General features: G+C 41.1%; 1 protein-coding gene across 4 annotated transcripts; it reads left to right on the forward strand.

Moving 5' to 3' along the window:
* Nucleotides 1-1,034: 1,034 nt before the first annotated feature.
* ifi44c2 (interferon induced protein 44c2) lies at nt 1,035-13,853 on the forward strand. Of its 4 annotated transcripts, none has more exons than XM_060927381.1 (9): nt 1,056-1,111; nt 6,053-6,099; nt 7,950-8,442; nt 8,524-8,575; nt 9,658-9,853; nt 9,999-10,145; nt 11,865-12,036; nt 12,880-12,980; nt 13,471-13,853. In XM_060927381.1, exons 3-9 carry the CDS (start codon nt 7,956-7,958, stop codon nt 13,633-13,635), a joined length of 1,320 nt encoding a protein of 439 aa, XP_060783364.1. In that variant the 5' UTR covers nt 1,056-1,111; nt 6,053-6,099; nt 7,950-7,955; the 3' UTR covers nt 13,636-13,853. The 4 variants fall into 4 exon arrangements, with proteins under 4 accessions (XP_060783355.1, XP_060783364.1, XP_060783379.1 ...); XM_060927396.1 differs by lacking the exon at nt 1,056-1,111 and adding an exon at nt 1,118-1,402; XM_060927372.1 differs by lacking the exon at nt 6,053-6,099 and having other exon boundaries at nt 1,035-1,111.
* Nucleotides 13,854-14,798: the final 945 nt, after the last annotated feature.

The raw sequence follows: 14,798 nt of genomic DNA on the forward strand, positions 1-14,798 counted from the left end.
ACTTACAGTTTTCAAGGCTTAATATATGCAGAAATAGTCAAGCTATGCTATTCTTAAGTACACCATCTGATAGACAAGGTCATGCTGAGGGGACATGGCGATTTTTAGGCCTGTATCTTCTTTCAATCTAAAACTAGAGGTGTCCAAATATGCTTGTAAATTCTGTATGCAATTCACAGACTTGAAAAGTGGGCATGGCACCCACACTTTGGAGGGCCTCATCTCCAAAACCGTTAGACATAGGATGCTAAAACTTGGGATTCTTTGTATTGGCATCAAAAGGTACCTGTGTGTCAAATATCGGGCAAATCGAAGAGGGTCACCTGGGGAGCATCTAGGGAATCGTGTGAATTGACATGGAATGACCCTGTTGCCCAAATGAGGATGGGTTCCCTTTTGAGTGGTTTCTCTCGAGGTTTCTTCCTCATGTCATCTGAGGGAGTTTTTCCTTGCCACCGTCGCCACAGGCTTCACCATTGGGGATAAAATTAGCTCATGTTTTAAGTCGTTCAAATTCTATAAAGCTGCTTTGGGACAATGTTTACTGTTAAAAGTGCTATACAAATAGACTTCAAACTTGAAACATGCCAAAACAGTCCTAAAATGGACCAAAAAGGCATTAAAAAAAATGAAAGAATCAACATGGAAACACAATTTAAATTTGAGAACAATTTATTCCCTGTGGTGATCCGATGACACTAATGTAGACATACAAGTTTAATACAAGACACTTGACATATATTTAAATACACCTGCATAACATCTTATTTCTCCAAATGTGTTCCCTGAGTGAAAAACTGCAGCCTGGTTCCCCAGTAGAACAGCGGCCAACGCTTATGACATCATCAGTCGGTTCCTTCAACACGAAACGCTACCAACATTTACCAGCAGATGGCAGCAGAGGACTGAGAATAACCTGCATTCCACAGCACTGAGAACAGGAGCAGTGCTGAACAGAACAACAGGAATTATTGGGAGAATTTAGCACAATAGTGCAGTCGAGAGTCTGGTTCACTCTCCAGTCCAGAAGGTGGCGGTAATGCTGCACCTGAAAGCTGTTTACCAACCGCCAGAAAACAATATAAAAGAAGAAGAATTAGCGCACGAGGTGGTGAGTAAAACCCAAAGATGCTTTAATGGCAAGTGTGCACCCTGGTGACCTAAAGTGACCAGTACAGTTGAAAGGTGAACAGTGATTATAGTGAAAGGTGATGAACAGTGATTATAGTTGTCAAGTGTATGTGAGCATCAGGGTTTCCCACACTTGAAAGGGAAGGACTCGGACACAGGATTCCACTCGTCTTATATTTTATTGGTTTTCAGTGGAGCTGACGTTATAGTAGAATTGTGGTAGTAGTGAGTTTTTCCAGAAGAAAAGGTAGAAGTAGAACCAGAAGTAGAAGTAAGTAGAAGCAGAAGGTGAAAAACCTTTACAAACATAAAAATAAATGCATGATTAAATGCCTGTTTTTCTACAAAGCCCGAGTTAATTAGGCAACAATATATAAATATTTATGTATAAGGTAAAGTATATTTTAACCATTTTTAATAATTCAGGTAATATGTTGCTGAAAAAATATAAATGAACAGAAAACCAGTTTTAAACTAAGAACCATTTTAACCATTAGCCCTTTAACAGGCAGTTTGTGCGCTTTAACTGAAGATCTTTTACTGCACGCCACTGAGAAAGGAAACTGATGAAATTAAACTAATGTAATGAAACGAAGGACATGTTAGCAACTACCGGCAAGCCATAAGAAACAAACATTCCTCATGCCCACGGATTACTGCGAGCGCAGCGTTTGCATATAAAAAAGTTCAGTGGGTTTACCGGTAGCCTTTTTCAGCCTTTTTTCCCCGATGTGCTGTAAAGTTTGTGTTAGTAGCGAATTCTCTTTGCAACTTCTGTGCTATTCTGCCTATCGTTCTAGAACGCCCGCTGCCCTGCTAATCAGCGTTGTGATTGGCTGCCCTGCTAATCAGCGTTGTGATTGGCTGCCTGTTCAGCGCGGCGTGCTGGTAGCGCAGCGCTGCGATTCAGCGTAGCAGGGAGTGGCGGAGGCAGCTGTCAATCATGTGAGCCTGCGTTCAGACACTCCTTGTGGCAGGTCGCCGCGACAATAGTGAAAGGTGAACAGTGCGGGGTTTCCCATCCATAGAGCATTGTGTTGCGCAGCGCCACACAGCGAGACTCGCGATTTTGGGAAAAAAAAAAAATTCCCAAACGAAACATTAACGTCTGCCTCGCGCATATGACGGAGTGCGCGAGACAAAGAGCATTCTCGAAGTCGGCGTGACGTCACGATCACGTGACACACCTTGACAACAGGCCCGCCATATTTGACTAGGGGAAAGAGCGAGCGTACGGCGTGATGGATATATATGAATATAAGAAAAATAAAAATACAGTCATTAATTAAAAGAAGAAAGAAAATTATAAGTTGCCATCAAAATAATAATATTATAATATTAATAATAATTAATAATATTTTTCTTTCTCTACCCCATCCTTCCAATGTTTTGTATAATGTTTGGTTTTCCAATAAAAAAGAAAAATTTATATATGAATATAAGCAGCGTATTAAGAGGAAATGCGTGTATGCGCGTTGTGAATGAAATGGCTGGCAAAACGAAAACAAAACTTGCAAAATAAAAGTCACAAACCGACGCACACTCGGGGAAAAAAAAAAACCCCTTAGTCATTAAAATTTAAGTAAAGGTGGACCTGAAAGTATGCAAAGCTTTACTTTACTTTATACCAGGGATACCCTGGTGAAAAATAAAATTGCTAAATATATTAAATTTTAGTGTACATGCAGTCAGACTAATCATCAGTATATATAAAATGAATATATTAATAATGTATAGATATAATAATTTAAATATTTAATAAAAGACAACTGCAGAAAACATTATTGCATTAAAACATATTTTTAACACAAATCATTTTGGTATAAAATATACACTTGTCCATATGATATAGTAATTTATCCTACTTGCCACTTATCTATTTGGGAATAAGCCTATAAAATAACTCAAATTTAAAAATTCAAGCCTTTACATGCACCAGTTCAGTACACAAGCACTAACACAGGTCAAATACATCCATTTAGTGTATTGCAGTATTACATCCTGATCCATACAATGAAGATAAACAAATATATCTTAACATTTTATTGGATTTTATTCTCAATGATTACTCACCACTTATAAAGTGTTGCCCACAAACATAAGTATAGTTAGAGTTAGGCTCCCAGAGCTTCTCATGGTTCACAGATCCATCAGACTTGATTTCACTTCTATTTATGGCTCTCAGCCACTGCAAACGTCTTTTCCCACCTAATGGCAACACATGAAACTTTAATGCTGGGTTCTTGTTTGCATTGGCTGTGCAGCCAACAACACAACAGCTTTTAGGCATTTTATTGCTAACACAGTGTAACACAATAAAGCCGGGCTTTCCCCTAGTTAAATATGGCGGCTCCAAGGTCATGTGACCTGACGTCAAAAGTACCCGGATGTCCGACTTCGAGAATCCTGATTGGGTTACTCAGCAAAATAAGCCAATCAGCCTTCAGTGTGGGCGGGCTTCTCTTTTCTCGAGGACCGACGTTTTCAGTTGAGTCAGTGCGGCCTACAGGATCGTCATGGCAGAGAGAGAGCGCGCACCCCAAAAAACCAAAATACAAAACCCACTTCACCTCAGATTACACAAAAGAATCTCCCTGTCTGACAATCTCCCTGTCTGACAATCTCCCTGTCTGATAATCTCCCTGTCTAATAAGGGTCAACAATAATGACAGTTTCGCGCGATGTACTGTTTGCAGCAGTGGTTTCAGCATTGCCCATGGTGGCTTAAATGATTGTAAAGGACATGTTGAGGTGAGGAGTGTCATTTCATGTGCATTATATTTAGGTCTACAACAGCCTGTTATGAAAAGACCAAACTTATTGAAGATTTCCGTAAAGTAACAATGTATGAATATACATCATATATATCACATATTTATCAAATACACGTCATATATAAGTGTGTATCTTTTATAAATGGGGTTAGCTTATCTAATGTAGCATGTTGGGGAGAATCATAGTATCGTATCTATATTTCTGATAAAATTTTAGGTATGATACCGTGTATAACTCTCCTACTTATTGCTCATTTCATGGGGGGCGGGGGGGGGGGGGGGGGGGGGGGATTGCTGGCATGTGCCGCGCGGGAGCGTCTGCCCAAATTTTTTAGGCCGAGATGAACTTATAGTTTTTTATTTAAAAAAAAAATTTCCAATATGTAATGCCCATTGTACATGCCTGTTCTTTAATTCAAAATCATCATCTTGATCTTCAGATTGACCGTATGGTATCTGTATTACATTACACAACATCCTGTCCAGATAAAACCGTTAGTACACACAGCAGTTGAAAGGGAAGTGATGAGTGATGTTGAATGTTGCCTGCTTAATATGCAAGACCTCCTGCTACCATGATAACATCAGAAGAAAGCTTAAGAGAATTATATGACAGAACTTTTTTCTGGTTTGCACTTCATTTTAAAGGATTGGAGTATTCAAAGACATTAAAAGGTGCATTGATTTTTTTGAAATCATCAAATGTGAATTGATTAAAAACAAGTCTCTTGTACCATATTAATCATTTTCACCTGGTAGTCCACCAAGAAGGGGAATTTATTTCCAAATACATTGCAGCTTTTTTAAAAGGTAGCCTACGTTGTGCTCGTGATGAGCTTTATCATAGCCTTCTTGGCTTACAGGAAACGGACATCCGTGAGTCAGGCTATAAACCAATTTTGATGCATACAGTAGCAGCTTGACGCGAGGAACCGGCCTTATTGCATTATCCCGTTTATCCCGCTTCAGCATTCATGCAAGTTATTAATAATGGCTTGACATTCACAATAAATAAGGATTTCCCACTAGCCTAAATAAAATGTTATACTCATGAGGATGCCTAGTTGATGCTATCTGAAGCATAAAATCTGAATATTTTAAGAAACATCTTTATTAGCTTTATTGGCGAAGTAGATAAACCATCACTGCACTGGATTTCTCAGCTATGAATAGGGTTACATATTCATAGAACACTATTTTAAGACTGTTCACAATAGTTTACCTACATTTAGTGGTATACACATGTAAAAAAATTGTTTTCAGCATTTGATAAAACTGAAAATAGTTTTCTATGAATTTTGGAATAATTCGTTTACTGTATGTAGTAATGGAAAAGGTGATCTAGTATGTGGCAATGGTTTACCTACATTTAGTGGTATTCACACATGTAAAAAGAAAATTTCCAGCATTTGATAAACTAGTTAAACATTGCTGAACAGTCTTAAAATAGTGTTCTATGAATATTTGAAATATTTCTTCTGCAAATAGTAAAGAAGAAAGTTGATTTGCTACCATCACTATGTAGGCTGTTGTGTGGTACAATAGCTAGCCATTATCTAGTGTAATATTTACCTGTATTTGAATTTAAAATTGTGGTCCAACCATTAAAATTATTTTGTATATATAGACCATATTATGTCTTGAATACTCACTGTTATTTTTCATTTATAACCTTGCAAAATGGGCTCAGAAAGCACCTCAGAGCACTGTATTTTCAAAAATTTTCTGGGGGTGATCCCCCAGACCCCCCCCTTGTGGGAGGGGGATACCCCCTCCCCGCGCTCCGCGCACCTTGGGCTATAAGCCCAAGGCGCTGCTTTGCGCCTTGCCGGCGTTGCTGGCTTGTTCGGCTGCTGCGCACCCTCAGCATCCGGCTTCAGTAAGTTTTTTCAGTCAAAATGACTTCTGTCTGCTAACACCCATGATTAATGTGCTCATCTCTGTAAATGACTGTTTTATAGAGTTAGCTGATGATAAATTGTTGTTGTGTCATGGTTATAACAGTCACAGTCCATGTCAGATGTAATAAATCAGTGTGGGCACATTACTTTCATTTCCTTAAAAGTGAAAGTGATGTGTTCCTGCTCTGCTGAAACCCCACCCTGTGTGGTCTCCTGATTTCTCTCTTCTTCTTCTACTTCTGTGAGGATTGAGACTGAAGCTGGAACGATCTGCTCAGATGTCTGTCTGATATGTACGTATTTATCTACCCTGTCATTACAGCCTGCTCTTCTTAATTATTGACTACTGCTGTGGAGAAAAACCTCATGACGCTGTAATAACCTCTGTATACAGAAACCTTTATCATATTTCATAGTAATTATGGAGTCATATGTTGCTTTAAAAGGCTGAACTCTTCCGTCTGTCTCTCTACCTGGTAGTGAGTTAAACCGAGATCACGCAGGAGGGTCGTAACCTTCTACATTCTGAAATTCAGTTGAATTAAAGGAGCATTACTCAGGTTTAGGTCTGTAATGGTTAAGTAGGTGGAGTTCAACAACATCGGAATGTTTTTTCTCCTTAAAGCAGATACACAAAACCTTTATTTTTAAATACATTTCTGAGTGGATAGTATCTCTACCCTTGACTCTTGTATGCTGCATAAATGGGAATAAAATATATATTTTTGAGAGTAAAAATCGACCGCAAAGTTGTGATTGGAGCCGCCCCGCTGAGCCAGCCAGCCCTGAGCGCGTGACGTCACAGCGGTAACCGGTTTTAAGGCCGAGGCCTTTTACAGCTATAGACCAGAGTCATATAAATAAAGATTTATGGTGAAAGTAACAAACACCGTTACTGACTCGCTCAACGAAGACTGATTTGACTTCACTGATTGTGGGTTGACTCTCATTAAAACAGGATGGGTGTTATAACTTATGCAACATACATGTACATGCATGCATTTTCACTGATAAAAGGTAAAAGGCTCATTAAATAATCAGATGAACTGGGACAATCACATTTTGAAGCAAATTAAATAATCTTATACCGCTAACTTAAACACACAATACAAGTTACATGGATTAATCTAAATGCAGGGAAACAGCGTGTTTTTTTTTTTTTAATCCAAATGAGAGTCGGAGCTTACCCGTCTGTGTTCTCGCTTCTTGAAGGCCGATCTTGTGGCCGATTGTTTTGAAACAATCTGACTTTCAGTTGTTCGTTCAGTTCTCCGTTCATTCAGTTTGTCCACGTAAGGGTGTGGTGGCAGCAATATCCAGTGAAGAAATCAGACGGCTGCTCCACTCATTCTCCATTTTCTCCATTACTGAGTACTCCGCCATTACTGCTCAGCTCAGGCAATTACTAAAACCCGGGACGGAACGGGATGTCACCGGTTTTAGCAACAACTGCAGGGAGGTCCCTGCCCGAGCGATATGTCACATCCCGTTCCATCCTGGGTTTTAGCAACAACCTTCGGCTCACTCCGGGAGGACTGGTGCAACTGAACTCAATTTTCCTTTTCTTGTTTTCTTTTTCTTTAATTGTTGGTACTGCACTCTCTTTCAATCCGGGCTTATAGCCAACGCTCCTCAACAGATCAGAAGTCTTGTACGAGTCTTCAGTAAAATGTGCAGAGCAGAGGAGAGACCACTTCGTAGGTGCCCAATGTGCCCGTGAACTTCTCGCAAAACGCGTCCAAATCTTTGCAGTTTGAACATTCTTGGGCCATGAATGCAACGTAAATCCACCTTCTGTCGTGTTGCTGGTGGGTGCAGCAACACATCTACGTGGCATGGTGATAAATTAGCTCAAAATGGAGGATCGGAGTTGCAGTCAGCTCTGTGTTTTAGTATAGCGGAAATGGCGATGAGACCGATAGACTTCCTGCTGTGACGTTACGGATGTCAAGGTCATTCACTCAGACCGCTACCTATATAAATCACTTTAATTGTAAAAATTACTATATTAGATTTATTGTTAACGCTTAAAACTATTCCTGTGCCGTTCTTGCGGTCTCAAGGCATTTATAAGTGAAAGTGAGGCCATGGTTCTGCGTATATGCTTTAAGCTGATCCGTAGCTTTGTTCTGTTCTGTTTCAGATCTCCATGATGAGTGTGATTAAGTCCCAACTGTCCAAGCAGCAGGAGATGAAGCTGTGTTCTCTACTCGGTCACGTGAAACTCAGTCTGCTGTTCAAGGCCAGTGTGCACGGTTTCAACGCTACAGCCTTCCACCAGAAGTGTGATCATCAGGGCCCCACTGTTACTGTAGCATATAATAAGTCAGGCTACATTTTTGGAGGGTACACCAGTAAAGATTACGCTCAGACGTATCAGTACATCGCAGATGACAATGCCTTCCTGTTTAGCTTCAAAGCGAGTGAGGTTGATGAAGCTCCTCTGCGTGTGGTGAGCACAGACGCAAACCAGTTGTTGCATGATGGAAACACTGGGCCTCATTATGTCTCCATGGTTTTTCTGTACAATGACACTGCTACTGTCCAAAGCAATCCAGGCACCTATAATTTTAACCCAGTGGAGATGCATGGCAATGACCTCCAGCTGAGCGAGTGTGAGGTGTACCGAGTGGAAGGTGAGGTTTTTTCAGTTAAAGTATGAGATTAAAGCCCAGGTTATTCTCATGAAGACAGTGTTAGTGTTTGTGTCCCTGCAGGGTTGGATAAACTCATGGAGAAACCATGGAGAAACATCAACTGGAGTTTGGAGTAAGAAAAATTCAAACACAGTATAAATCTTCTTCAGAATTAAAGTTATTGTAGGTGCTTTTTCCACCAGCTTAATCTGAAACTCTTCTGTGGTTTCCACCATGAAGGAACTGGTTCTGCTGGACTAGAACCAAGGAAGTGATGTCATAAACTGTTTAGAAATGTGACTGGGTTGTTGTCATCTCATCTCATCTCATTATCTCTAGCCGCTTTATCCTGTTCTACAGGGTCGCAGGCAAGCTGGAGCCTATCCCAGCTGACTACGGGTGAAAGGCGGGGTTCACCCTGGACAAGTCGCCAGGTCATCACAGGGCTGACACATAGACACAGACAACCATTCACACTCACATTCACACCTACGGTCAATTTAGAGTCACCAGTTAACCTAACCTGCATGTCTTTGGACTGTGGGGGAAACCGGAGCACCCGGAGGAAACCCACGCGGACACGGGGAGAACATGCAAACTCCACACAGAAAGTCCCGCGCCGGCCACGGGGCTCGAACCCGGACCTTCTTGCTGTGAGGCGACAGCGCTAACCACTACACCACCGTGCCGCCGGTTGTTGTCATAACCTCCCCAAAATAACCCTCACAGCTAAAGAAGTAAAAGTAAAGGTCCACCCTGAATGACTCACATATTGAATTGTGCTCTTCAGAAGTTTCCACACATCCAGCATGACCTTCTTTCACTGCTCTATTTTCACTTTGGCTAATGCTTTCGTACATTACCCATAATACCGCTGGGCTACGTGTTAGTGCTGGTGGTGCAGTGGGATTTAGAACTCTCTTTAACTCGACTTAAACAGTGGCCCTTTAGTCCTCATCTGTGCGTTCTGTTCTGTTCACCCAAGCTTCAGCTTTCACACTAATACCACCGTCAACACCATCACACTCATCATCACCATCATACATCACCATCTACTCAAGTCGCGTCTCCGCTGTAACTCGGTGTCGCGTATCTGTGTTACATTCTGGAACTTTGCTCAACGTCTCCACTACTTCTTAACACATCACAGATATTTCAGTGTAAACATGATGAATGTGTTTCATGGTGGAGTTTAACGCTAATAACCCTGTGTAGGAAGAGGACGTCTCTGATGGAGGCGATCGCGGGCTGGACTCCGAGTACGGCTTCGGTGCAGAAAGCTCGTGTGTTGCTTGTCGGTGCTGTGGGAGCAGGTAAATCCAGCTTCTTTAACTCCATTAACTCCGTGTTTAAAGGCCATGTGAGCTTTCGGGCCAACACGGGCATCGCCGGCACCAGCCTCACCAAACAGGTAACTCACTAGTTTTACAGAAAAATGATTTTTTTAATAGAATAATTTTTGATTAAAAAGTTCTGTATTAGGACTCGAGCGTTAATATAAAGCTGTCATCTGCAGATATGTTCAGTATGATGTTTGATGGTGTGTGTGTGTGTAGTTCCGTGTGTACCCTGTTCAGGTGGGCAGTAAGACGTTGCCCATCACACTGTGTGACACTATGGGACTGGAAGAGGGACTTAACACTGGACTGGATATCGACGACTTCACCCACATTTTAAAGGGTCACATTCAGGACAAATACCAGGTGGAGATAAAAACCTAAACTCTTCTCCTCAGTGTTAATGCATGGACATTGGACCACTTTGATATCTGAAGACCTATGAAACTAAACATACATGAGTTTGTAGTTAGTATGAATTAAAATTTTGGTCCCATGGGTGTGTAAACTTTTGTGCGTGATGCTATATTTATGTGCAATCCACTGGTTTCATGTTCTAGACCCTCAGAAGCTCTTTAGCTACACCACTGATCCTGTGCTGAACCTCGTGTACAGATGCAGTCAGTTTACACACACAGACACGACTGTGATGGTCAGTTTGGGCTTTCAGTGGTTCTCTGAACTGATCGTTTTCTGGGGCAGAATGATTACAACCCACATCTTTAATAATAAAAAAAAAAATTTATTTGGGTTTTCTGAAATCAACACTTGGTCAAAATTATACATACAGCCATCTAAAATTAGGTTAAATCTCCCTGAGCGAGTTTCTCTTCAGCAGACGCTTCTGTTCGCCACCGACAAGCGTTCTGGTTGGATATTTGTCTTCTCTTCTCAGCAGAATTGATGGAGCTCAGATAAATGTGCGCATGTCCTTGAACAGACCCGACTTTTAATCACAGTCCACATATTTTCGACAGGGTTGAGATCAGGACTCGTTTAAGCTGAATGTTAGCCTTCTTTATCCTCCACAACCAGCTCTGATGCGTGTTTGGGATCATGAGATGGTCCTTCATGATTCCACCCTCTTTGTTTAATGCATCAGTTCCTCTGGCAGCAGAACAGCCCCAGAGCTTTACAGCTGGTACAGTGTTCCTCTGTCTCTCTGGTCATTGTGGCCAAACAACTCAATCTTTGTCTCATCTGACCATAAAACCTTCTTCCAGAAAGCATTTTCTTGTCCATGTGTTCAACTGTAAACTTTACTTGAGCTTGAAGGTATAGATTCTGGAGCAGGAGCTTCTTTCTTGGGCAGCAGCCCCTCAGTCCATGGTGATGTAAAACTCCCCTGACTGTAGAGTGTTCCAGAAGCTTCCAGTTCATGGCAGGTCTGTGCCTTGGTGGTTCCTGGGTTGTCCCTGACCATCTGAACCAGTTTCCTCTCAGTTGATGGGGACAGTTTGGATCTTCTTCCAGCAAAGTGGCTCCACCTCCCAATAACTTGTACTTTACATAATTTCTTTGAACTGATGATGTTGGAATCTGCAGATGTTTAGAAACGGCTCCAAGAGACATTCCTGAGTGTAAATCTATGATCCTGTTTCTCAGATCTGCACTGAGCTCCTGGGACTTTCCCACTGTACTGTGTGTTGGTCAATCCAGTGAACGTCAATCAAACCCTTTTTATGTTGGGCACAGAGACGCTTACAGCTGCAGTCAATCATCATCACTAACAGGAAGTTAAGAGGCCTTGGACTTGGAGAGTTAAAAGACGTTTTGGAAATTTCAGCTCCACTGAATTAATCGTGTAATTGAGGATGTATAATTTTGACGCTGTGCTGATTTCAGAAAACCCAAAATAAATTCAAACTTATGCATCAAATTCTTGTTTTTTTTCTATTAAAGATTAATGTTGTACAATCAAATTACCATCGTGTGTGTGTGTGTGTGTGTGTGTGTGTGTGTGTGTGTAAACACCTTACTGCAAGTGTAAAAGCTGCATTTTGGTACATTCGTGTCATTATGTTGATAGCTGATAAAATCATGAGTTTTATACTTTTTTTGCCCTCTGTGTCTCTTTCTCTCCAGTTTAACCCAGTGATGCCTCTCCAATCGGATTCTCTTTATTTTTATGAAAAGCCGACTTTGAAGGACAAGATCCACACCGTGGTGTATGTGCTGGATGCCTGCAAGATCAAACTTCTGTCGGAAAAGATGATCGAGAAACTGGCTGCTCTCCGCACAAAAGCCATGCGAATGGGTAACACACACACACACACACACACACACACACACACACACACACACACACACATAAATAAATGGATAAAAAGTATGATGCTCGTTAAAAAACAGAAATGTAAATTGATATGGGTATAAGAAGAATAAAACACTTGGGGACGTACTGTTCAAGGAAAATAATCAGCGTTGGGGTGGTAACTCCCGTTCATCACCCCCAACCCAAAATCACTCAGTGTTTCACAGCAACACACTGCGTTTATTATTTACTGAAATAGAGTAGAGTGGGGTAATACACCCCCATGGGGTAATACGTCCCCGGCCTGTTTTACCCAAAATAACCACCAATTGGCGCAAAGTTACATTTCTATTGTTGCTATGGACTGGCTTGACAACAGGGATATACAAATATCCACTGTGGGTTGCATATCAGCAACGCAGCGGAGAGAAATCAAATTTCATGGTAAGTGATATCACAGCTGTGTATGTGGTATGAGTAGACAAGTCTGTACGTTAAAAAAAATACATTAGGTATAAAAAGTTGAATCACATTTTGAAAGTAAGACCCTTTTTTGTAAAAGTGTAGTCTGTGGGGTAAAACGCCCCCTTAATGGCAGGGTAAATGGCCCCCAGGGGGCATCGTTTCCTTTTATCATAATTACTGTACTTCATACATTTCTGAATAGCAGATACATAGTTTTTAATAACATCTCGCTTACCTGGTTGAGTAAAGCAAGTAATTTGAACTTAATATCAAAAATAATTGAAATTTAAAAAAAAAAATTGAAATTAAAATACGAAATATAATAAAATAATGCATCTATTCATTAATTCAGGGATATTTTCTTGTGTGTGTGTGCTACAGGAATACCACAGATGGTTCTGCTGACGAAGGTGGACGAAGCGTGTCCTTATGTTGGAGAGGATCTGAAACACATCTATCAGAGCCATTACATCTACAGGATGGTGAGAGTTCTCTGCTCAAAGTCAGATTTGGAAAATGGAAGCTTTAATTTGGCTTTTTTTTTTTTATAAAATCACTGCTTGGAGCATTTTTGTGAGGATGGTTGGCACCTGAGATGTACATACTGTATTTATAACCAGTCCTAGGTAGGATCAGCTTATTAACTAGCTTAGCTTATTGTTTAGAAGGAAAAAAAAACCTACTGTAAATGAGGATTGATTTCTCTTTTATTTTTAAACTAAACACAGTGAAAAGAGCATGACAGGGTGATATGGCAAAAACATTAGCTATCTTTTGTGTGGAAATTATTTCTGAGGTTATTTAGCTCGTGTTTGTTTATCAAATGAACAGTCTGGACATAACGAGCTCATCTAATTTTTTCAGAGAATAATGACTCACTAATGGTCCTTCAAGTAATGTAGGAACTGACCTTTCCAGCCTGTAATGTGTGTGTGTGTGTGTGTGTGTGTGTGTGTGTGTGTGTGTGTGTAGATGAACGAGGTGAGTGTACAGCTGGGCGTTTCTCTCAACACTGTGGTTCCAGTGAAGAACTACAGTAAAGCGCTCGAGCTGGACCTTCACACTGACATCCTGCTCCTCAGTGCCATGCTGCAGATCATCAGAACCACCGAGGCGTTCTTCGACGACCTTTCCTGAGAGGAAGCGCAGAGGAGACGTCTCAGATGTTGGACTCCATCGTTATCCTGTTAAACCTGCTTCGGGCTGAAACCTGCACGTCACTGCTGTTTAAATCACATTTATTCACTATTTGCACTTCTGCTGAGTAAAGCTGACATAAACGCATTGGGCTGATTGAAATAAATATCAGTTTCATATGTAAATCCTGGAAATAAATATCATGTTTTTGAAATGAATCACTGCTCAGTTCACTGTATTTTTCAAACACTTTTTATTTATTTATCGGAGAGTTTGGCAATTCTAATAAACACAATATCACACTATAAAACATGCATACATGTGGGTAAAAGGGAAAATACTCTGCTAGCTACATAACATATGTGACGTTTGCTGGAGAAGTAAGGTTGATGCTCGCTAAGTGAGATATTTAACAGTTATTCCATGAAATTGAGTCGTACGTGAGCTGACGAGGCACGTAGCACCGAGATTGAATGGAATAACTGTTTTATTCTCTCCACATTCACTGGATTTTGAGAAACGGAGCATTTTTATTTTTATGCAAATTCGATAAAAACTTTATACAAAAAATCCAACAAAACCCGTCCAGACAAACTGGCGAAATGACAGGAGCAATTTGTGAAAAATGCAATAATAATAATACATTTTATTTGGCAGCGCCTTTCACGGCACTCAAGGACACTTTACAGATAAACAGACAATAAAAAAGAAAACAATTAAATTACAGCAAATATGCAGATTTAAACAGATGAGTTTTGAGTCTTGATTTAAACTGGGGGCGGCACGGTGGTGTAGTGGTTAGCGCTGTCGCCTCACAGCAAGAAGGTCCGGGTTCGAGCCCCGTGGCCGGCGAGGGGCTTTCTGTGCGGAGTTTGCATGTTCTCCCCGTGTCCGCGTGGGTTTCCTCCGGGTGCTCCGGTTTCCCCCACAGTCCAAAGACATGCAGGTTAGGTTAACTGGTGACTCTAAATTGAGCGTAGGTGTGAATGTGAGTGTGAATGGTTGTCTGTGTCTATGTGTCAGCCCTGTGATGACCTGGCGACTTGTCCAGGGTGTACCCCGCCTTTCGCCCATAGTCAGCTGGGATAGGCTCCAGCTTGCCTGCGACCCTGTAGAAGGATAAAGCGGCTACAGATAATGAGATGAGATGAGATGAGATTTAA

The sequence above is a fragment of the Neoarius graeffei genome, chromosome 1 (genome assembly GCF_027579695.1).
Source record: "Neoarius graeffei isolate fNeoGra1 chromosome 1, fNeoGra1.pri, whole genome shotgun sequence".
Classification (NCBI taxonomy): Eukaryota; Metazoa; Chordata; class Actinopteri; order Siluriformes; family Ariidae; genus Neoarius; species Neoarius graeffei.